Source organism: Squalius cephalus (assembly GCF_949319135.1).
Source record: "Squalius cephalus genome assembly, chromosome: 23".
NCBI classification, from domain to species: domain Eukaryota; kingdom Metazoa; phylum Chordata; class Actinopteri; order Cypriniformes; family Leuciscidae; genus Squalius; species Squalius cephalus.
Genome location: NC_137144.1, coordinates 4237673 through 4262834, shown reverse-complemented (window position 1 = coordinate 4262834; position 25162 = coordinate 4237673). Strand labels below are relative to the sequence as shown.

The following is a 25162-nucleotide window of genomic DNA, read 5'->3' as shown; positions in this document are numbered from 1 at the left end:
CACCGCAATCGCAATATTTGTCAGAAAAACCACAATTAGGTTTTTTCTCAAAATCGTGCAGCCCTAGTATAAAGGATAATTTCATTGTTGCTTTGTAATTGTGTCTTATATATTTTCCATTGTTGTTATGCATTTATGAGTCCTACAGGGTTTATTTTTGGTATGTATATTTTGGGGTCAGGGTTTGATATATGTTATAATTCATTTGATTCAGTCATATACATTTATAAATTTGTTATTATTGTTTAGCTCACTTTAATTTTAAAGTTTCTTTTTTTCCTTGTTGTTTAAGGGGAGGCTTTAAATAAGCCCTTCTGGGTTTTCTGCCTCTCCCTGCACAGTATTTGCATTGCATTTTCTTGCTCTTATTGTATATATTTAACATTTGTGCAAATAAAATTAAACTAAACAAACTAAAGTAAAACTAAAGTCTAAGGATACAGATATTAATCTCGCTATTATACAGTTGCTTATCAGATCTGATCTAAATTCCTCTCTTCATAGTGTATCGCATAGAAGCAGACACACAAGACACACACATATTTTTCATGTTTTCACGCTCTGAGGTGTTAGCCTCAAGATGTTCAGTTAAGATTAGTTTACCACTGTATTCTGAGACATCAGAAACTTACAGACTTTTGCCCTCATCTAAACAGCAAGTACAAAAGTTTACCCATAAGTCAATCAGCGACATTAGAGGCATTACGATCAATAAAAGTATTAAACATACATTTCGAATGATAATAATGGTAAACATTAACATTATAGTAATGAGAAACATCAACATAATAATGATTTCTTAAAATATGATTGCATTTGGTTAAATGATATTTAAGATCTAACTGATTAAATGATAAAACATAAGCATGAAATATATCTTTTTTCTTCCCCTGATTGATCAGTATTGCTCTGAGACTCACGTGACAGTAGGACTGGATCACGGGCTCACAGGCTCGGATCAACAACGCCTCGATCTGAATGTCCTGGAAAAGCAGACGCACAGAAATCAGTCCAGACCCACGTCTCGCTCGCAACACTATATAGATTTATATATACATATACTGATATATTTTAGATATTTCAGAACTAAACATCACAAAAGCATCTTTTAGTACCTCGGACTCCAGTTCTGTGAGGTTTCCCACCACTTCCCTGCATTCAGGGATCAGATCCTCTAAATGATCCTGCAAGCACTCCAATTCCTGAGACACACACACACACACACACCAACATTGAGTACGGTTCATGTCTGTGAATTTAACATTCAAACCGTTTCCAGAGATGGCAACATCAGCGAATAAAGAACATGAGCTGGTGTCCCATGAGCATTACACTGAGTAAATCACTCGCACGTGACCAGATTCCACAAGAGCCGACTAAAAATGTCTTTAACTCAATTACTGTTGACTAGTCATGCAATTTACTAGCCATTGGCTAATTAGAGGCAAAACATAAGTTCAGCACAGATATAAGTTAAACATTCCAGCGCAAGATGACGTGAAAGATAACTCGTGCGCGCTGTGTGAGAAGCTGTGTGTGCAACTGCACATCAGACACACACTGGATTGAGCTCTTTCATGTCTTCTTGCGCTTGGACAATTTCATTCAAAATATCCGTCTTGGCGAGTATCCTAGTAAACATAGTTAGTTATGTGTTAACTGAACACAAATATTGGAGAACTGAAACGCACGTACAGTATTCGTGTGCTGAATCAGTGCATTCGCTCTTAAAGTGACAGCAACACTCCTGCAGTGTCTGTGTGTTTAGTGTTGATCAAACTCACTGCTCTTGACTGAGTAACTTCTGTAACTTTCATAAACATTGATCTATATTTAATTTATACAGTGAGGACTACGCAGTGCTATTTTACATGTTATATGATCAATTAATTTTCATGTTCATTAAGTCCTGACTGTATTGTGTGAGAACTTAAAGGAACACACCGACTTTTTTTTTACTTATTCACCGTATCCCCCAGAGTTAGATAGTCCATACACACATACCCTTCTCATCTCCGTGCGTGCTGTAACTCTGTCTGACGTACACCCACCGCTAGCCTAGCTTAGCACAAAGACTGGAGGTAAACAGCTCCAGCTAGCATACTGCTCCCAATAAGTGACAAAATAACGCCAACATTTCCCTATTTCCACTCCGCCCATTGCTACTTCTGTGAGTGATTTACTCCCAACTCTGAGGAAGTCTCTGCTCCTCACCACGGGCTTCTCAGGCGCTGCGAGCAAATCACTCCGCAGAAGTAGCAGTGCTTCGCCTTCTGAGAATATAGTTCCCAGTGTGTATACGGTTAGAAGATGGCTGTGTCTCATGTGACCTTGTTATTTGTACACGCTGTGACTATACAAATCACAACATGTGAATAGGAAAATGTTGGCGTTATTTTGTCACTTTGGGAGCAGAATGCTAGCTGGAGCTGTTTACCTCCAGTCTTTGTGCTAAGCTAGGCTAGCGGTGGGTGCGTCAGGCAGAGTTACGGCACACACGGAGATGAGAAGGGTGTGTGTGGACTAACTCTGGGGGATAGGGTGAATAAGCTAAAGTCCCAAAAAGTCGGCGTGTTCCTTTAATGTAAGGTAGATGTTCAGCCTTGTTACTTGCGACCCTGTTACCCACCCTGCTGTAGTGTAATTTATAAAGTTAGAAGTGTATTTAGATGTTTACAGCTAGCACATGCATTTTGACACGTCCTAAGTTTTAGCAACGGCTGCAAAAACTGCAAACCTCATAAAATGAGCAGAAAAACAAAAACCACTGAGCATTTTTAAGAAAACGTTGTATGTGAAAGTGAGTTGCAGAGTGAACTGAGTGCAGTGATGATGCGTGTTTAACCTGTCCAGCTTCAGTCTTCTCACTGCACCACTTCCCCAGGTCCGTCATACAGCGATGCTGAAGATCCGGGTCCAGCTTCACATCCAGAGCCCGCTGGTGCAGGATCCTCTGAACCTCAGTCTTACAGTCCCGGGACAACTGCAGACCGACTGAAGCGTTAGCACACGCTCACACACACACATACACACACACACACACACACACACACACACACACACGATCCTCTGAACCTCAGTCTTACAGTCCCGGGACAACTGCAGACCGACTGAAGCGTTAGCACACGCTCACACACACACACACACACACACACGCTGGTGCAGGATCCTCTGAACCTCAGTCTTACAGTCCCGGGACAACTGCAGATCGACTGAAGCGTTAGCACACGCTCACACACACACACACACACACACACACACACACACACACACACACACACACACACACACACACACGCTGGTGCAGGATCCTCTGAACCTCAGTCTTACAGTCCCGGGACAACTGCAGATCGACTGAAGCGTTAGCACACGCTCACACACACACACACACACACACACACACACACACACACACACACACACACACACACACACACACACACACGCTGGTGCAGGATCCTCTGAACCTCAGTCTTACAGTCCCGGGACAACTGCAGATCGACTGAAGCGTTAGCACACGCTCACACACACACACACACACACACACACACACACACACACACACACACACGATCCTCTGAACCTCAGTCTTACAGTCCCGGGACAACTGCAGACCGACTGAAGCGTTAGCACACGCTCACACACACACACACACACACACACACACACACACACACACACACACACACACACAGGATCCTCTGAACCTCAGTCTTACAGTCCCGGGACAACTGCAGATCGACTGAAGCGTTAGGACACGCTCTCTCACACACACACACACACACACACACACACGAACCTCTGAACCTCAGTCTTACAGTCCCGGGACAACTGCAGATCGACTGAAGCGTTAACACACGCTCTCTCTCACACACACACACACAAAGCTAACAAACACGCCCACAACCCTTCAATCACAGCAATCTGTGTGTGTGTGACACGTTACCATGGAAATCATTTAATCACAATGTCTGTTTGTAGATTAGTCTGTAAGAAATCTCCCAAGTCCCTCATCATTGCAGTGAGTTTCCTGTCAATCACTACCAATCATTAAAGCCCACAGCATCATTAAAGTGATTTCAGTGTCGGTAAAGGAAGACTTTGATTTGTCCCTGATAGTTTTGCTGAAAGCGTGTGTGTAGCTTAAGCAGGTTTACTCTCAGAGTGAATGAACATCGCCAGGCCTGGCAGGAACATGACTCGGTCATGTCACAACTAAATATATAGAGATTTTATATTTTCTGCACAGAGACATTATTTTTGTATTTTTATATTAAAATCAGATTAAATGAAAGGCAATACAAATAAGCATGAAGTATAAACATACACAAACATACATATACACATCATGCTTATTTGTATTGCCTTTCATAACGCTAATGAGAATCAAGGGAGGGTGCTTCATTTACATGAAAATAATGCATCAGTGCATAAAATGGTACAAAAACAGGCTAAACTGTGTAAATGCTAAATTTATAAATGTTTTGGCTGTGAAATGCAACCTAGACATGTTCTTGACAGGGTTGTGAGATTCAGCTCCTTAAAGAAATCAGATATACTTACATCCAAACTCACTTCCGAACTGACTTCAGAAGTGTCTGATGAAGCCTACGGTTACATTGAGGATGAGCTATTGCTGAAGGTTCTCAGTGTGCTATAGACTGATGATGCAGTGTGAGTGTGTGTGTTGCTCGTACCCGTCGCCCCTGCATCTCGGTGCGGTACGCGTGCCGGTACAGACAGGAGAAGATGGCTCCGGGAGGCATGAACTCACTCGTCTCGTTCCAGCCGTGAGTGTGACAGATGCGGGCCGCGTCGTTCTGACACTTCTTGTACAGGATGGGGTCCAGTCTGTAAACAACACGTGTTCAGTTATATGACAGATATATCAACAAGTCCTCTCAAAAGGAACAAATCTCATGTTTTTGACAATGTTCTGACATAAAATTAACCTTCATTCAGACCTTCTCGACAAACTAAAGCAATACCAAACAAAATACCAAAAGAAAAAAGACAAACCAAAACCTTCTCAAAACAAACCATAATAAAAAAAACAATAAAAACAAAAACACAACTGAGCTGCACGATTCTGGATAAATTGAGAATCGCAATTTTTGTTTAAAATAGAGATCACGGTTCTGAATAGATCAGACATGGGGGCAAAATAACGTCATTTACTAGAGGTTCTGACAAAACTGTTAATTGACGCAGTCTATTTTTTAAAAAGTTTTAATAAAATGTATTTTAAAAATGATTTGTGAATGATTCAATGACTTGCTCATCAAGACTTCACTTCTTTCATTACTAGATGAATGAATTAATAATTCAATGACAAACACATTGTTTAACAGTCTGGTGTCTCCACCTACTGGTGTAACGATGTCATTGATACAATATTAATTTAAAGTGTCAAGTTTCTTTCTAAAGGTGATTTACTTTCGATCGCTACTGTAATCATCAGTGTTTATATCCGAACTGTAAACTTTTATACCAGTACTTCTGTATTTCTGTCTTACAATAATTCAGATGTTCAATGATCCTGTGATGTTGAAAAGACTGAAGCTGTTTCATGATAATGTCTCTCTCTGGATCAGAACACAGATCTGAATGCTCACGGTGATCAGATGCATCAGGTTTAATAGACAGAAGAATCACTGTCATTTAGGAATAAGATCACCATCATCAGCTCTACTTACTGGCATTATCAATTATTGCCAGCGTAATATTTAGCCGTTTCTCCAATTTGTGCTCAATCGTGTAACCACATGATTCTCTCATTACAAACAAGTAACATTCCTTAAAACTGTGGCACACAGAAAGTAACATTACTCAATTCTTCCTGAAGCATGATGAAAAACACAAATAAGGAAGTACTTGAAGTGTATGTGAAAGAAAAATTAAGTTTTGGTCACTGGATTTTGTTTAATTAAAATTGTGGAATTTAGTAAAAAAAAAAAAAAAAAACGACACTTTTCAGTTTTGCGACTCACTTCCAGTCTCTGGAGATGAAGTACTGCAGCTCCAACAGTCTGTGTTCACAGTCTTCAACCATCTTATCAGTGTAGAGATGCTCCATCAGACAGGACAGGATCCTACACACACACACAGTCTTGACAAAATACCTCTGTTCAGGCTGGACTACACACTTCACCTTTAATGTTTCTATTTCTGCACACTTAAATATGAACAAACACACAGAAACAAGGTTGATACTGGAACATACTGGAAAGTTTATGGTAAAACTGGTTGGCTCAGATTTAAAACGATGAGCTCTTCAGTGCCTGAGGCAACAGAACAGCCCTTGTTACAGAAACACAAATATGCCAAACGTCCCTAATATATTAATAAAAGCACTCATTTGGTCCATTTATTGTTCCGTAAAGGATGAGTTTGTGACTCGCTTGACCTCGGATGAGCTTGTCATCTCAAACACACTCACATGGGGTCTCCGTTTCGGATGTGTTTGCAGGCGGTCTGGATGACGGACTCGCAGGCCTCGTTCAGAGCCCGATCGATGCGGTAGTCGGCCCCGGGGTCCGTTTCCTGAATCAGCGTCTGGAGCTGAGGGACACACACAGTTACGAGAGTCATTCATCAGCCGCTGCATTATTCAACATGAATCAATCTCTCACGACTTTACTCATGATTTAAATGAATTCAGCCTGGGTTCATTCATCAGGAACTACTGAAACACAGTAAACGCACACAATTATCTTCAGGTTTTCCACTCTATACCCACCCTAGGGGTGGTTAATCTGTCTGATTTCCCGATTCGATTCGATTACGATTATTGAAGTCCCGATTCGATTAAAGTCGATTTTCGATTATTAACGATTCTCGATTAGCGATTATTGATTTTACATTTCACAACAGTAAACGAAAATACACTACAAAGTGATTGCAGTATTAAAAAAAGTCAGCTGCTGAATTACTTAACTCTTTTATTGAGTAACAACAACTCAAAGCACTTTCTGTGTCGTGTAGTTATAACTTCAGAATTATTTGTATGTAGCTTATGTTCTGTAGAACACAGAAATTAATACATCACATTGTGTTGTGACTCATCAAGTTGAACTAAACAATAACAAATAAATGAAAGGCTTATTTCCTTTAGGAAGTAGATCAGAACCAACATACTGTAGAAATTGGACAATTTTCTTCTAGAAAGACAAGGTGTTCAGGTGGAGGAAGACTGCAGGTTGCAGTCGAAACATGTCAAGGTAAAGAAAAAGGTTTTTCTCCACCTGAACACCTTGTCTTTCTAGAAGAGAATTGTCCAATTTAATCATTAAGAAGACAAAATGAACATTTTTGAACAACTTACTGTAGCTTCAATTAGTAACCTACAAAGCCACTCTTATACACAACTAAATAATAAAGAGTTATGACTTGAAATGTTTGCTGTATACTACAATCAAAAACAGCTTATACAAAAAAAGTGAATGAACATCTGCAGAGAGCACAGTCAAAATGTAACTTTTTGTGACTGAAATTGCACATATTGCAGTATAACGTACGTATAACAGATCGGTTTACACAGTGTACTGATGTGAAAACTAAACAATACAGAAAGCAGCTCTCATACAAAAATACTAAATAGGTAACAATGAAATTGCCAATTTTACATACGTTAGCTTTTAACGAAGAAGGTGCCGTTCGAATTTGGCGCTCAGCCATCATGAGACTGTTATGTGCGCGACTGTTATGTGCATGCCACAGACTGTCCGCGCACTGCACGTCCGCTTATAGTTCCGCCTTTGCGTTCCGTCAATATTACGTTATTAGAAAAAAATATATATATATTTTTTTAGAAAATCGATTTTTTGACATTTGTGAATCGATTCAGAATCGTCCACGTCCGCATCGCGATGCATCGAAGAATCGTTTTTTTCCCCCACCCCTATACCCACCCCTGTACCCACCCCTATACCCACCCCTGTACCCACCCCTGTACCCACCCCTGTACCCACCCCTATCTCCATCCCTATACCCACCCCCATCTCCATCCCTATACCCACCCCCATCTCCATCCCTATCTCCATCCCTATACCCACCCCTATCTCCATCCCTATACCCACCCCCATCTCCATCCCTATACCCACCCCCATCTCCATCCCTATACCCACCCCCATCTCCATCCCTATACCCACCCCCATCTCCATCCCTATACCCACCCCCATCTCCATCCCTATACCCACCCCCATCTCCATCCCTATACCCACCCCCATCTCCATCCCTATACCCACCCCCATCTCCATCCCTATACCCACCCCCATCTCCATCCCTATACCCACCCCCATCTCCATCCCTATACCCACCCCCATCTCCATCCCTATACCCACCCCCATCTCCATCCCTATACCCACCCCCATCTCCATCCCTATACCCACCCCCATCTCCATCCCTATACCCACCCCCATCTCCATCCCTATACCCACCCCCATCTCCATCCCTATACCCACCCCCATCTCCATCCCTATACCCACCCCCATCTCCATCCCTATACCCATCCCCATCTCCATCCCTATACCCACCCCATCTCCATCCCTATACCCACCCCCATCTCCATCCCTATACCCACCCCCATCTCCATCCCTATACCCACCCCCATCTCCATCCCTATACCCACCCCCATCTCCATCCCTATACCCACCCCCATCTCCATCCCTATACCCACCCCCATCTCCATCCCTATACCCACCCCCATCTCCATCCCTATACCCACCCCCATCTCCATCCCTATACCCACCCCCATCTCCATCCCTATACCCACCCCCATCTCCATCCCTATACCCACCCCCATCTCCATCCCTATACCCACCCCTATCTCCATCCCTATACCCACCCCTATCTCCATCCCTATACCCACCCCTATATCCACCCATCCATCTCTACATTCACCCATCCGTCTCTACATTCACCCATCTATCTCTACATTCACCCATCTATCCCTACATTCACCCATCTATCCCTACATTCACCCATCTATCCCTATATTCACCCAGGCTTCCATCCTGCGACTAAATGGTGGCATTTTGCGAGCTTTTTTCCTGCCGGTGTGACAATTTAGTTAGAAGTGCCCAACTGATAAGAGGTGCATTTCTGTTGAATATGAGACATGTCAAACGACAAACAAAAGTGAAACGAAACCGTGCTTCTGGTTTGAGCTGTGCTGTGGACTGTAATTATCCTGAAAATGGGTTAATATCAGGCATTAACTGGCCTGCATGACATATCGGCCTGTCGCTAATACTGAATGTTCAATATCTCGACCAGACAAACAAGCGCGCAGGAGTATGAAAGAGCACTGAAACTCACAGCTTTCTGGCAGTGTCCTTCGAGGATGCCCTTGTCCCGGGACACCCTCATGAGGCAGTGCAGGGTTCGGCCCTTGTGGTGCAGGCCGGAGCAGTGTGTGTCGATCTCCCCTCGGCAGTGCAGCACGATCTCAGGACTGAGCGAGAAATCCTCCATCAGCATCCGCCTGTAGTCCAGCATCTCCCCCTGACACTCGCCACTCACGGTCTGACCTGAGACCGAGAGAGAGAGACACTGAATCACAGACGGGCAGATACAGAGAAAGAGACAGCTGTAGGGGGCAGTGTGTGTGTGTGTGTGTGTGTGTGTGTGTGTGTGTGTGTGTGTGTGTGTGTGTGTGTGTGTGTGTGTGTGTGTGTGTGTGTGTGTGTGTGTGTGTGTGTGTGTGTGTGTGTGTGTGTGTGTGTGAGTGAGAGAGAGAGAGAGAGACTCACCGCGGTGCACGGCCGCCTCCAGGCACAGGAGCAGGTACGAGAGCTTGGCTTCGCGCGCTCGAGGCATCGCTGTGTCCATGTTGCAGCGGTATTTGCGCAGGTCCGGTTTACAGGCTTTAGCCAGTGAGTAGCTGACCTTGTAGTCCTGAGCGATCAGCTTCTGGCGAGTGGACAGAGCGTCCTTGCACTGCGCGGGACACAGATACACATCAGCAGAAGAACTTACTGGGAAAAGCTTTTCATTTCAACTGCTATATTGAAATAAAATAAACGTTAAAGGCACAGCAAATAAGTCTCACCACTAGAGGGCGCTTATTCAAAACTATAACACAGACGTAGCTTGATGACGGAGCGTGGAATCATGGGAGTTGAGATAACGAATAACTGTGGTCCATCACATGTGCAAAACAAACAACTGTGGTTTGCTAGACGCTACCACAGATCGTCATCAAACATTGTTGGAAACATTTGGGATAATGCAAGCACACAAGTCAACAAAATATACAACATTGTTCTACTGGTTTTTGGATAGTTTAAAGCAAATCTTACATATTGTACCTTTAACTTAAAAAAAAAAATTTCAATAATTTCTCATTTTAATTTAACTTGAAAAATAAAAACCTTTTTAAAAAAAACTATTAAAATAACAACAAAATTACTTACACTAACCAAGATGAAAATAAACATCTTGTGAACTAATATATATGTATGTATTAAAATATTAAGGTGCAATATCATCTTCTACTTGGCGTGTCAAGCAGATAATTAATGCTTCTGGATTAACAATTTTATTGTACATGATGTATTAATCAATATTACTTTTCTTTTTTTTTAATATCACGGTTATCGTCAATGCCGGTTTACTGCAACAGCCCTAATAACTAGCGATTTTAATATTTTAAGACTGAATGTCTGAGTTGGTGTTATTTCAGTATTATATACTATTGTAGAATCTATTAATTTATTATTAATTTATTTATGATTTAACACCATATCAGCAGCAATGGCTATATTCATGGCAATCAACAGTATTTCAATTTAATATGTGTCAGAAATTCTCAAATTATTCCAGGAGAAATTCTTTAAAAATGTCAATTTATATATTTTCTGAATAAAAACGTTGTCTAATATCATTTTAAAATATAATTTTTTTCTATTAAAATGTGTTTTACACTCATGAAATTCTTACACAAAATCACAAACCGGCTTCTCTTCCCCTTTTAAATAAATAGGAGTGTCCGATTCGGCATCTCGTATAAACAACCTGGTCATGTCCATTTTCAAAATAATAATGAACTCCTTGCTTTAGTACTGGAATCACCTCACATAATGTTATTCTCGCATTCGTTCCATTCGCCATTTATTGTAAATGTACAGATTTAACATGGGTATATTACTGTCAGACGCTGGTGAAGGAATCCACTGCTGCTTCAGTGTACATGTAATGAGTGATTATAATCAAGGTATTAATCAATATCTTTCCTTCTAAATATCACATGAGTTGAACGACTTCTCTAAGCTTGTGAGATTGTACTTTGTTTTATAAGTTCCCAGTGTGATCACTGAAATGTTCTCCTCATGTATTCTCTAATGTCTGTATTTGATATGAATGCAGTAACAGTGCTTGACCATTTAGCCCAGCTTCCAGAAATGAAATATGGAAAGATGTTTTGTTTGAGAAAGGTCTTCAACATGTGTCAATACACACATCTGTTTTTTTAGGGTACTCTGACAACTATGGTCACAGGGGTCATTGAAGTCTATAGTTTAAGGGACCATCTCTTTGTTGAAGCCTTACTTTCCAGTTAGACTAAAGTGTAGCTCTCCTTGAGAGAAAGAACGCATTATCTTGATGTTTTGAGACGAGACTCCTGTTTATAGTTAGAGTCTGGCCAAATCCAACCTTGGAAAAGCTGTGTGTGTGTGTGTGTGTGTGTGTGTGTGTGTGTGTGTGTGTGTGTGTGTGTGTGTGTGTGTGTGTGTGTGTGTGTGTGTGTGTTGTGATCTTTGTAACTGTAAGCGGGACGGCCTACGAACTCCTGTGTGAGTCTTGAAGCTGAACTTCTGCTGATGAAACTGCAAACTATCTTCAGTAAGACTTTTCTTCAATGTATTATAATTCTGACTCTGGGGCTTCTTTCAAACATCTGGTCTGTGGGTCTGTTACTGGTATTTTACATGCTGTCATTTCCAAATGAAGTGCCTCCTTTGCTGCTTTATCTGCTTGTTCGTTAATAGAATTGTTAATTTTGGTCTTTAACACAGTTGAGGGTAAACTACTAAATCTTTTCGTAAAAGGTGTTTGTAAAGGAGGAAGAGGAAGACGAGTCTCAACTGGTAAAGGGATAAAGCAAACGTACCTTGTCTGACATGCTCTCCTCATACTTGTGGTTGAACAGACACTTGTAGACCTTTCCTTCTCCGGCTGGAGTCTAGAAGGAAGGAGCACAGCATTAGCATTAGCGTTAGCGTTAGCATTAGCACGCAGAAGCGCTGGCGTGTGGGGTCGCGGCTCACGTGTTCGCAGAAGCGCTCGCGGTCCTCGCGGCAGGAGAAGTACAGGTGCCGGTCCAGGTGGAAGTCGTCGGACGAGAGCTCGGCCACGCGCATGATGGACTTCTTGCACTCGTCTCTGATGGAGTAAGTGCCCTGCTCCTCGACCTCGCTCACCAGACCCTTCTCCAGACACGAGATCACCTCTCCCTGAGAGTGCAGGTCCTGCGGGACGAGACAGGAGATGAGGAGCTAGAGGAGCGCAGGGTTCCCAGCAGCTGATTCAACATTATCACATCAAGATCACGCCGAGAGTCATTTAACTCACGTCACTCCAAACCCGTAAGAGTCACCTAAACATAACATTGCTCTAGTGGTTTTTGGATAGTTTAAAGCAAAAGTATCTTTGCTTATCTTTGAAACACACACTTTAAAGCACAAAAACAAACCTTGTTGGCAGAGATGCACCGATATGATAATTTTGGCGATACCGATAACTCTTTATATTTGAAAGCCGATAACCGATATATCGGCTGGAAAATTTAAATCCAAATCTCATTTTTGAGAGCCTGATTACAAAAACAAAAGTCTCACCATTAAAATCCATGTCCCAAACACACAATTATAATGTTCTCGTTATAATTTTATGCAGCAGATATTACAGACTTGCGCTGCACATGTTGCACTGTACCGTATCTTCCTTTTTATAACCATCTCAGCTGAAGGAAATAATACATTATTTATCATCTTTAATATATCGGCCAGATTCTCTTTTCGGGCTGATAACGAAAGATGAACATATATCGGCTGATACCGATATGGTGGCCGATATATCATGCAATCCTTCTTATTGGTTGTCACGCATCAAGCAAGAACGTTTAAGTTTGCATTTACATGTGAATATGAATATATTTGTGTTTATATGCGAATAAAAGCCTCAAGTAAATCTATTCATCATATAAAGCAATTGTGTCTTCAGAAAACTTAAATCTCTCGACTCATACAGATTATTTTTATGACGTCTTTATCAACTGGAGGGACAGAAATCTCTCCGTTTCATTAAAAATATCTCCAGTGTGTTTCGAAAATGAACGAAACGTCTTATTGGTTTGGGAAGAAAAAGTTGTGTAAATTAAAACTAAATGAGCTGGTCAAATGAGACAAATAACCAGTGACTGACCACTGAACCAAACTGCTGGATACTGGTAAACCGATACTCGTCACATTATGACTGATAACCAATAAATTACTGATTTTCACATTTTAAAAACTACAACCCATCGTTTAAAAAGCTACAAGAGAATTTAGGCATCACAACTTTATCATGGACCGTATGACATTTTGAGATTCACTATTTAACAGTGTAATTAAATATATTAAACTGTGAGTGTTAATCCTTGCAAAGGCATCATGTCTAATTAATTTAATTAAACTTGCTGACTAAAATAAAATAAATAAAACCTACATTTTTCTGCTGTTCATTTTTTATGAAACATTTTCAAAAGCAAGATCAAAGAACAGTTGTAAATCTAAATTGTAAAAATATAAATAAAATAATGTTTGCGATCTTACAGCAAGTGTTTGTTCAATTCTGTATTTGACACTAATGTTACAAAAACTGGCAGAGATACTAAAAATATCAAACAGGAAATAGTGGCTTTAAAAAAAAAGTGAGACATCCTTCCTGTTAAAAGGTTCAGGCCCAGTTACCCAGAGTGCAGTGCGCTTTACCTTCTCCCCCGTGGTGACGCTCCCACAGTGCAGCTTGTTGATGTCCTCTCTGCACTTGTCCATGAAGCCGCAGATCAGCCGGAAGTCGCTGAACACTATACTGGTCATCTTGGTGATGTACTGGTTACACTGGTACTCGGAGATGTTGGTGCGGTGGTCCACTAAACACGACACCAGGTAACCCTTCCCACGCTCCTCAGCGGCACACTCCTTAATCTGGGGGAGAGGGGGGGGGGGGTTAAGAAGGGTTTATTGTGGAACGGTTCGTGCAGAAGTGTGTGTGCGCGATCACTCACCCCACTGATGGTGGTCTTGCACACCTCGACGGCCACAGACTCGAACTTCGGGTCGGTCGTCAGGTTCAGCTTGTAGTTCCACAGCAGCTGAAGAAACACGAGCGGTTACTCACTACACACACCACTGGAGGACCTTTACCCTCAGCAAGAACTGCACTGAAGGTGTGAGGATCATTGTTATTTAACACTGATAATATAAATAAAAGTAATACAAGGAATATTTACAATAGTATACAATAGTAAAGTCATTAGGCAAAAAAACAACTTGAAAATTAAAGATTTAATACTGTGGAAGAAAGACGTATAGCAGTTCTGTTTAAACTAAACACAAAAAGCAAACCAAAAAACAACTTAAATCAAACCAAACAAAAAGTGAACCAAACACCCAAAATTAAACCAAATAAATGCATGTCTATGGTTGAGCGTGTGTTAAACTCCAGCTCGTGTGGTTGGTTAACTTTAACCTCAGCATGCCGGAAGAACAGCAGAAGTGTGTGTGAAGACTTACATGATTGCAGTCTGAGGCGATCTCTGTGTCCTGAGGAGAGATGGAGAACAGAGGAGATTACACACACACACACACACACAACAGTAATGTGCAGAACTACACGATTTCAGATCAACAAGCCCTGAGTAATGAATCTGCTTTCTGGATCACCTGACCTCGACTCTTTAGGGCCTTTAAACGTGTTTCTTGCGTTCACAAACAGGTCGAAGGAGCTCAGCTATATAACCGGACGCAGCGTCTCGAAGTGTGTTTTTAAACAGCTTTTAGTGTGACAAACACTTGCAGATCATTCAAAGCACCTGCGCTTCAATAAAGTAACTACTAAGCTAACTAAGCTAAGCTAAAGCTACACTTAAAAATATCAAACAACAGCTGTTGGACGACTATTCTAATGTTACGGCCCATCCTAAGGACAGTAGTGCCTGTGTGTGTGCGTTGACTAAGGCTTTAGGAGTGAGTGTGTGTGTGTGTATGTGTGTGTGTTTGTGTGTGCGTTGACTAAGGCTTTGGGAGTGAGTGTGTGTGTGTCTTTGTGTGTGTATGTGTGTGTGTTTGTGTGTGTGTTGACTTTAAGGCTTTGAGAGTATGTGTGTGTGTGTGTTGACTTTAAGGCTTTAGGAGTATGTGTGTGTGTTTGTGTGTGCTCGTGTTGACTTTAAGGCTTTGGGAGTGTGTGTGTGACCCTGGGGAGAGGAGAGGTGTGTGTATTAAGAGTAGATGCAAACACAGATCTGGCCTCGCTCTTCCTGGTGCGCATCCGGTGTGGACTTGGCATATTAACATGTAGAGCACATAAACACTGCCTTTATCTGACACAAGTTAAATATTAGATAACAAACATCTATTATAACAGCGTAATCACATGTTAGGCTCTTTAGATCTGGAAGATTACACAATGTGGTGAAATAAAATCAACATGTCTCCATAACTACATGTCAGAAACACAAGTACTAATTAAACTTATTAGTCTTAACTCCACACTGCAACCGGTGGACGTACATAAGGCCGTATAGTGGCTCTATTTCACTCAAATGTCTGAGTAAATACTGTGAGTCTCAATAAACAAAAGCACACTGTTAAAGACCAACATACCAACACATGACCAGCAAACACTGGCTATTTCAATCTCAAATAAACAAACAGCTTTTATGTGTGTCTCATTCACTTTATGATGCCATTCACAGATGAACCAAGAGGTTCAGCTTTACAGCAACGCTTGGCATGAACAAGAACAGTATTTCACAACACGACAGCTGATGGAGCGTTAACTTTGACTAATGTGTGAGGGATTAAGATGACACTGCAAAATGCTGAAGGAAAAGAGGAACCCGAGAGAACAGCAAGTTCAAAGGGAAAGTTCATCATCTGTATAAAGCGAGGGGGTAAACTGTGTCATCAGCGGCAGCTTCAAGGCATTTTAATCACATTTTATTCCTCTGCTAATAAAACCGTCTCTTTGTGATGTAAAAACGTCAGCATAACAGTGAAGTCTGCCGAACCATGAGGACGTGATCCTGAACAGCGGAGAACAAGCCCAGGCAGAGACGGACATCAGGCTTTAACTCTTCAGTCTCACGCGTGAAGGCCGTGATCAGGGCCAATGTCTTTAAAGGGATGGGTCGGAGTAAAATCAACCTAGGGTCCTTTGCACCATGACCTCGAGCCAAACACCCCCCAGAAGCCTTTTTTTCCCTTGGTCGAACATTATTAAAGTTAGAGCTTATTTAGAGACATCAGCCGATGGTTTAGTGCAGGCGCTAATGGATCCAATTATGTATCTGGTAAATTACCCCACTAATAATACCCAGAATGGACCAAACTTCTACAGTAGTGCAAATAGGTTCTGGACTCATAAAACGAGGCATTGGAAAGTTTGTAAGTACATCAGGAGTTTATTTAAATAAAACTACCCTGATGGCTAATGCTACCGCTAACCCGGACGTCGAGGCCACTTCCGTGATTTGGGAAAAGCCTGTAAAGTCCTGCAGAAAGCGATGCATAAGGATGTAGTGTAACGACGCCCAGTTCCAGGAATGCACTGATATTAGCATAACGTTTTCACCATCTACGATATTTTTCGATAAGTAACTTCAATAACAAATATGATACAAGCATAATTCTAAGAATTAATTATGACATGCTTGTAATTAAAACAAATTATATTGTGCCAATAACAATTAACAATGTTGCAAAACATACATAAACATGTTATTTCTTTCACTTTAACTATATAGATAATCAGGATAAAAATAAAAGTTTATAACATGAATTAAAGTTGGATTGATTACACTAAGAATAGAGAACAGCTTTAGATCAGGCATATTACTGGGGTCCTAAGCTGGGACTCCTCACTTCACCACACCGCCCGTGTGAACCAAAGCCAGGACCAATGCTGTCGTAGCCATAACTTGACACACAGCGTAATGACGGCTTATCGAATTAACACGCTGAAAAGAAGTCATAATCGAAAAAAAGTTGTGATTTGACCACAAAACACCCACATAAACAACAAAGTTTGAACATCAACATCTAGTGCCGGATCAGCCGCCATGTTGTTCACAGCAATGCAAACACTCCCGCTGTTGCACCACATGTTTTCCACACGTCCGTCACACGTCTTTACGGGATGTGTGTGATTCCGGAAAATCACTGGCAGTGTGAATGAACCAAAATCAAATGATCTCGGGACACATTATCCGTGTGTTTTCCAGAATCTGTGTGAAAGAGATCTTAACTCTTCATCCTCACGGGTGAAGGCCTTGATCAGGGTCAATGCTACTAAAAACAGCTTCCAAATCCAAACACAGAGAAACCGGTTTGACCCCGAGAGCGTCGTCTTTCAGACTTTCAGCTTCTCAGTGCAATTCTGCTGCAGCTGTAATATCTAATATTAAAAAGAACAAAATGATTACGTTTATAACCCTGTGTTCACAACGAAAAAAAAAGGGGGAAAAAAAGTCAACTGTTCACAGGCCAGAAAATCACTGTTTGAGTTGGAGAACACTCACTGACCGACGTCCCTCATCATCAGACGAGATCTCTCTCCAGCTGTGTCAGGCTTAGGGCTGGGCGATATATCGCATGACATTGTTAGGCGCATCTCGTCAGTAAAGCCGGTTCCTTGGTTAGTAGTAAATCGCCATCACCTGCTTTCAGATGGAGCGGCATTCACTACAAAGAGCCGTAGTTCACTGACAAGCTGAGCCATATCGCATTAATTATCTCAGGCGATACGTCCGCAATATTTAATGCGATATGGCTCAGCTTGTCAGTGAACTACGGCTCTTTGTAGTAAATGCCGCTCCATCTGAAAGCAGGTGATGGCGATTCACTACTAATCAAGGAACCGGCTTTACTGACGAGATGCGCCTAACACTGATTACGTTTACAAGCTGTCAATATCCGGGTTATGGTCGGGTTAAGGTCACTATTTGGGTTTCTGAAACATTCGGAATAACCCGTTTACATGCGTGAGCAGAGAGAGTTACTCCTGTATACATGGAATTTGTAATCAATTGGCAATATCCCGATGTAAACGACGACGCACAGTTAGCGTCTGGACCATAGACTGTAAAAAAATAGGTCTGGACGTATGGACAACCTTAAGACGCCATACGTGTCATTTCCGATTCTTCTTCCTGTATCCAAAGACAACAGCAGCAACACGCGGATAATGAATAGTTCGGGGCAGATAGCGATCGCCTTTGTTGGCGCTTTCCTCCTCGCTCCACAAGTGTGGTGCTGTGCTGCGTCTCGCCATGTTTACCTCTACTTGTTTACTTCCGGTTTACTGCACACGGGTTTCTGTGTGCGCCGTCTCTCCTCAAAAGACCAAGATTCCTTGCGAATAGAGCATGCGCAGAACACAAATCAATGTTCCTTTTGATGGGGATATGCCGATACGCGTTTACATGACCAAATATTCGGGTTAGAAAAGGGGGACCCCAGGGATAATATCCGGGTTTTTAAAAACCGGGATATGAGCATATTCAGGTTTTTGCCGGTGTTTACATGGCTGTGCGCGACCGGGTTATTGCTAATATCCCGGTTTTGAACGGGTTATTGGCTGCATGTAAACGTAGTCAATGTCATGCCATATATCGCCCAGCCCTAGTCAGGCTCTTACAGTAGAGAACAGGATTGGTTAATAAGCTACCAGGGCCTTTTGCCTCCGCCAGATTATAAATAATGGAAGTAAACAAAGTGGCTCCATTCAGGCTTTATTTTATTTATAAGAAACAATGAGGAACACTGTCCGGCTGAACGACTGGCCTTACAGTAAGAGCTCACACTGACTGTGTGTTTCTACGAGAAGAGAAAGACTAGAGATTCAGTTATGGAGAATACACTGTAAACTTCCTGATATCTTTATGACATTGCCATGACATTTATGACAATTCAGCAATAAAACGCTACAAAGAAAAAACATGAACTAGATCAAGCGGTCCTTTAAAGGGGTCATATAAATGGTACATGCCCTTTTACAAGTTGCTTGTACTGAAATGTGTGTTGGCAGTGCCTGTACACAACCATCATATAGACCTCATGCGCCAGAGAAACGAGGGCGCCGCCATCTTTAGAATATCGTCTTTGAACTTCCATTTTGCAGTCGCTCTGTATATATATCTCTATGGCATTGCTGTCCAGGAGTAATTAGCTTTTGAAGTGGATTTACTTAATGTAAAGTTAACGAAAGTTACCATGAGGACTGTAATGTTTAAAGCAGATGACTAGACATTTACATTTATTCATTTAGCATACGCTTTTATCCAAAGCGACTTACAAATGAGAACAATAGAAGCAGTTAAACTAACAGTAGGACAACAAAATGCAAGTGCTATGACCCTTCTCAGTTTAATCTAACGCAGAACTTTTTTTTTTTTTTTATAGTTATAGAACAGAATAGAATAGAGTAGTAGAGAAAGTGTTAGTATTACTGGATCAAGTGCTGTCGAAAAAGAAGCGTCATCAGCCGTTTCTTAAAGTGGCTATGGACTCAGCAGCTCTGGTTGAGTTAGATCATTCCTCCAGCAGGAACAGTCATGGTAAAGGTCCGAGAAAGAGATTTTGTGCCTCTTTGAGATGGCACCACAAGACGCCGTTCACTTGCAGAGCGCAAGTTCCTGGATGGCACATAAGTCTGAAGTAAAGAGTTAAAGTAAAAGGAAGCAGAACCAGTAGATGTTCTGTAGGCAAACGTCAGTGACTTGAATTTGATGCGAGCGGCAACTGGCAGTAGACGAGTAAACGAGTAGACAAATGTCAGTCGACCGGGAAGATTTTAAAATGAGCCGTTCATTAATAAACACGCAAAATCGCTGTGAAAATACAGACCGGAAGTCAAAAGACAACGAGCGCAGCGCTGGAAAGGGCCGGGGCTACATAAGGTCTATAATGATAAAAATCCATCCAGTGTAGGCATGTCACGCTACCAAAATTCCAGCAGTCGGTACCGATACCATTAAAATGTTACGGTTCTCGGTACCACAGCAAAATCTGTTGGAACTATTTTTCTATTTTATTTAACTATTTGAAAAACATATTAAATTCAATTAAATGACTTAGCCTACTATTTATGACGGTAATCATAAGTAAATTATACATAAGCACTGAAGGCTACATGCTGTTTAAACGTAAATATTACTTATAAAAAAATCAAGTGAAACATAAGCAACCTTCAAATGCACACATTATTATTATTAGTAGTAGTATTTTTAATACATGGAGACATAGCTAAATCTACTGTACAGAAGCATATATAATTGTTTCTGTCAATTTCTTCAAGTTAAACCGAACTTTTATTTTGACGGGTTGCCGTGAAGACCTTTGAGTTTCTGTGTGTGTGTGTATGATATGACGATAGTTTTTCTCAAATGAAACGGTAAAATGCTCATGAAGTGACTCTCAGAGCGGCTCTGGAGATGAAGTTCATCATATCGTGAGGCAGCAGAGACTGAAAACAGTGCGAGCGTCACTCGTGCGTCTGTGTGTGCGTGTGTGTGTGTGAGGTAAACAAAAACCGCGCATCTGCGCCATTCATTCACACAGAGACAAGCAGAACATGCAGGGTTAATATTTAAATAGTCTTTTTGCGGTTTAATATTCAGACACTATATATATTGTGGTATATATCGGCTACAGTGCTCCTAGTAAGAAAGTTACTCTGGAGCCCCGCGGAGCGACTGAGAGCAGCTGCCAGTATTACTGGGTGCCGAATAGACCCGGTACTCGGTACTACAGAAATGCTGGTATCGTCACATTTTAAAAATTTCAGTACCGACTTGGTACCGAAGTACCGGTACTTTTGACAACACTAATCCAGTGGTCTTTTTTTAATCTCCTTATATGCTTTCCCCCCCCCCCCCATCTCAAATCGAGCCGTCTGACCATGTGACGTCACACGGTCGGATGCCCCTCCCACAATTGTTAATTGACAGCAGCGTTTCAACACAGACCCGCCCTGAGCGAGCTGTCATCATAGTCCGCACGGACATTGTTGATCCGCTGGGGCAGAATGGCGTCTAAGTGATTGTGGTGTTCTTGGGTGTAATAACGAACACAGCATCATGCTGATGTTCCTAAATCCAAACCGCTGAAGACGCAGAGGCTGAGTTTGTTTTCGAAGGGAATATTCTCCACGATCAACGTCAATGCTTTCATGTTTGCAAGAATCATTTCTCACCAGACTGCTCTACAAACGAGGGTCAGTATAGACCCCTTTTCAGCTGGTAAACATGGTGACGTTTTCTTGTGGGCGGAGCTTCGGTGGAGGCAGAACGATCCCTCTGGCCGCTTCACTAACGCTAGTGTGCAAGTTTTGTTAGCTTGTTTTTTAACAATGACTGGAGAAAATCCGATTTTATCTTAATGTGCAAGGTCACTCACTGTCCAGGACCACGATTGTTATTTGCAAAAGTTCATTTTAACGGACATCCCAGATTGGCTGACCCGGCATACGCTCATTCAGTGGGTGGACGATCTGACAGGATTAACGTTAACGCTACCTCCGGTTGAGCGGCCTGACTTCTACACCGACCCGATAGAGAAACCGAGGGTAAATACATATTTAGATGCCTATAACTGTACTAAATGACCACAAGACTTGTGTGGTAGCCTACGATCCGCAGTTCTGCCTCGCCAGCGCCACGGCCAGACAGAAGACGACAATGTAAAGAGTGACATTACGGTGCAATTTTAATGATGCGAATATTTTCTAGAAATAAAAATCCCAGATACAGCATTTTTAACTATGTATTTGATTACACTTTCTTACCAGGTTCTTCAAAAAGTCTAGTCACAATCAATCAAAACAATGCAGTGTTTCCCCTAACATTATATAAGGGGGGCGGCGCCTCCCCCTCCCCCTTTTGACCAGGTAAAATGAGTGTTTTCTTACAATACTAATGAGAATTTTTAATTAAAGTGTATTACAAACTTTTCATTTAGACCCTAAAGAATCATAATAACTTGTACAAAAATGGCATTATATGACCCCTTTAAGAGCAGAGAAATAACCTGACGTTGAACATCCATAGGGCTGCACGACACTGAAGAAAACGCGATTTGCGATAACTCAATACGATATTCGATATGCGATAATGCTTAAAGTGTGTAAAATAAACAAAATATCTTTAAAATACATTTAAAATTATATAACCTACATTCTTTTTGTGACGAGAAAACCTCCCTCCAGCTTCTGACAGTGAACATCAGTGTTTTACTGTCGCGTAACATCAGTGCAAACCACAGGGTTCAGGTTATCCTACATCAGGGTTATTAAACAACACAAACTGAATTATCAAATGTAAAAATAAACACTGCTTAGTTTTCACTGTATGAATTAAATATAAATAGTTAAATACCGATTCTTAATAAAGCTATAAAAGTTATTCAGCCGAGAGCAGAGAGTGATCTTCTCTTAGTCTTTAGTTCATGACCAGTTATTGCAAGCCGTTGCGATATGCATATCGAGACACATTTGCATTCATTTGCATTACATACACATGTGACATTTCGATATCACAATTGAATATATTGTGCAGCCCAACTTTGAATCGTCCTGTAATGTGATTAACAGTCATAGGTCTGTACAACACAACACGAGTACGAGGAACCCCAGCTCTGCCAGTAAGAGCTGATCAACACATGTTCTTATGAGTGGAAGTGTTGTGTGTGTGTGTGTGTGTAATCAGGAACTAAGAACTAACGACCCGACTCACATTACACACACACACACAGATCTGACCAAACACTGCTAGCGAACAGAAGCATTGTTATATTATACGACGATCTTAATGCTCTCGTGTGTGTGATCATGCAACGATTCAAAGTCAGTGCTGCTCCAGCGATGTCTAATATTTGACAAACAATTAGCAGTGTTCACTTCTATACTTGGTGAGAGGACTCTCTACAAATGAAGTCCCTAAAACAGGTCAGTCCAGTCTAACAACTAAAGCCGGGTCTCTGCAGCAGAAAGAGAAGAGTGTGTGCATGATGCAACATATGAGGCTCAAATATAGATCAGTAAAATATTGGGAAATTATTGGCCAAACGCCAGTCATTTAGAGATTGTCTGTGGTAACAGTGGCCATCGCCGCACTGAGACGGATGTTGTGACGGATTCTCCTGCTGTATTGTGACTGTACACACGTGTGTGTGTGTGTGTGTGTGTGTGTGTGTGACAGATTATCCCAACAGAGATAACAGGGTCGGAGTGAGGGGGAATATTACTCAACTTCAGCACATCTATCAGCTAAATATTCATTCAGTGTTCCCCATTAATGACCCTGTGTGCCACGGTTTCATAATGAAGAGAAAATGTAAATCTTATAGCCTAACACAGTCTCTGACGTTGTATTTGCCACTAAAACTGAAACTGTGATGTGGGTTGGTGATGATATGGTGTAAGTTTTCTCCAAAATAAAAGCTCAAGGGGTTATCTCCTGCAAGTGAACACATTAGAAAAGTATTAATTTCCTTATACTGTAAAAGTAAAATATACTTTTTTATTTTACAATTATATTACTCTCACTGAGACTCTATATGAAGTTAAAGGTGTTTGAGCCCTCTTTAATGTCCAAGTACAAGTTAATGCATTTTCTTTGTTCAATCAGCACACTGGAAATGTGTTAAAACTCTTAATTGTGAGCTCTCAACGTGCACCATTTTGCAGTCATTTGTTAATTATGCGTATATATGGATCAAACGTTCAAAATACATTGATTATTAAATAGATTATTTAATGCCAGCTTTAACAGAAGTCCTTCCACTCGTATAATCTGCTAACATTAGATATTTGTCCACCCTGTTAGATATCGGTTTATTCGTCATAACAAACATCTGAGAGCGCGCGTGACGTCACCGCTGACGTCACGCCGCATATTTTGGCGAATGTGAGTTGCAAGTTCCAGCTTTCTGCGGGTTAAAGCACAGCCATACACAGAAAACACATTTCCCAGCTATATTAATCACGATAACCAGATATTAAAACCTTGAACACCCCCAAAACCTGCACGTATGTGACATTCAGAGGCCTTTTCTTGCCGAAAGAAACGTCTGGTTACTAAATATATGCCTGTATCTGCTCACGCCAGCCCTGCTTCCGTCGATATCTATATTCTCTGTGTGATCTATAACTTGTGAGTGTCGCAGGGACGCAGGGAGACGCTGCAGGTCCAGATGTGTGTTGTTGTAACGCACTATTAGACTGATGATGAGGCGTTATGTGCGGCTTAAGTCGCAGACGCTGCGTATAGAAACACGGTCTTACGTCTTTGCGGTCCTGCAGGCACTCGAGCACGGCCAGGTTGTTGTTCCAGGAGTGTTTGGGGCAGATCCTGCTCACGTCCTCCCGACAGGCCTCCTCCTCCGCGAGCCTCCAGCCTGAGCCTCCGCTCCTGCGGCCCGCCGGCGGCCCGTCCGCGGCCTTCGCCTCGCCCGCGGGGTTCCGGGCTCTCTCGCTGTTATCTGCCGCATTGTCGCCGTCTACGGCCACTGGTTTGACTTCCCGAGCAGAGCAAATCGAGCCGGAGATGAAGAGCACCAGCAGGAGCCGCAGAACACGTCCACACGCCGCCATCTTCCTCAGCCGAGTTACCAATCCTACTACGCCGAAGAGCGCGCTCATGAATATTAATCAGCACGCGCTGACGTCGCGTCGTCAGCTTGTTAATATTCATGAGCTAAATCCGACGCTGTAGTGTGATTCGTCAGTTCTCCGTGGAAGCACTGAATTACGGTACATGATTTCAAGCTTTATTGTTCTGTTCTGTGTAATTGCACTTTTTTTTCTTGTCCTCTGGCACTGTTTTTATTTAATTTTACTTTTATATATATAATTTTATTTTTTACTTGATTTTTTCTACTTGATTATGTCTCATTGT

At 41.8% G+C, this 25162-nt stretch overlaps 1 protein-coding gene across 3 annotated transcripts in view; it reads right to left on the bottom strand.

Moving 5' to 3' along the window:
- The window catches only part of glg1a (golgi glycoprotein 1a), a 40381-nt gene extending 15483 nt beyond the window's left edge, over positions 1-24898 (bottom strand). For 2 of the 3 annotated variants that reach the window (XM_079859008.1, XM_079859009.1), the window contains exons 1-14: positions 24550-24898; positions 14781-14810; positions 14273-14359; positions 13977-14192; positions 12270-12470; positions 12113-12184; positions 9753-9939; positions 9319-9530; positions 6440-6561; positions 5991-6092; positions 4698-4851; positions 2846-2983; positions 1116-1202; positions 921-983 (exon numbers count right to left, since the gene is read on the bottom strand). In XM_079859008.1, the coding sequence (XP_079715134.1) occupies positions 921-983; positions 1116-1202; positions 2846-2983; positions 4698-4851; positions 5991-6092; positions 6440-6561; positions 9319-9530; positions 9753-9939; positions 12113-12184; positions 12270-12470; positions 13977-14192; positions 14273-14359; positions 14781-14810; positions 24550-24858 (1980 nt within the window). In that variant the 5' untranslated portion in view covers positions 24859-24898. Of the gene's footprint in view, positions 1-920; positions 984-1115; positions 1203-2845; positions 2984-4563; positions 4609-4697; positions 4852-5990; positions 6093-6439; positions 6562-9318; positions 9531-9752; positions 9940-12112; positions 12185-12269; positions 12471-13976; positions 14193-14272; positions 14360-14780; positions 14811-24549 lie in introns of all 3 variants that reach the window. The other variant, XM_079859007.1, reaches the window with a different exon arrangement.
- Between the last annotated feature and the right edge of the window lie 264 nt (positions 24899-25162).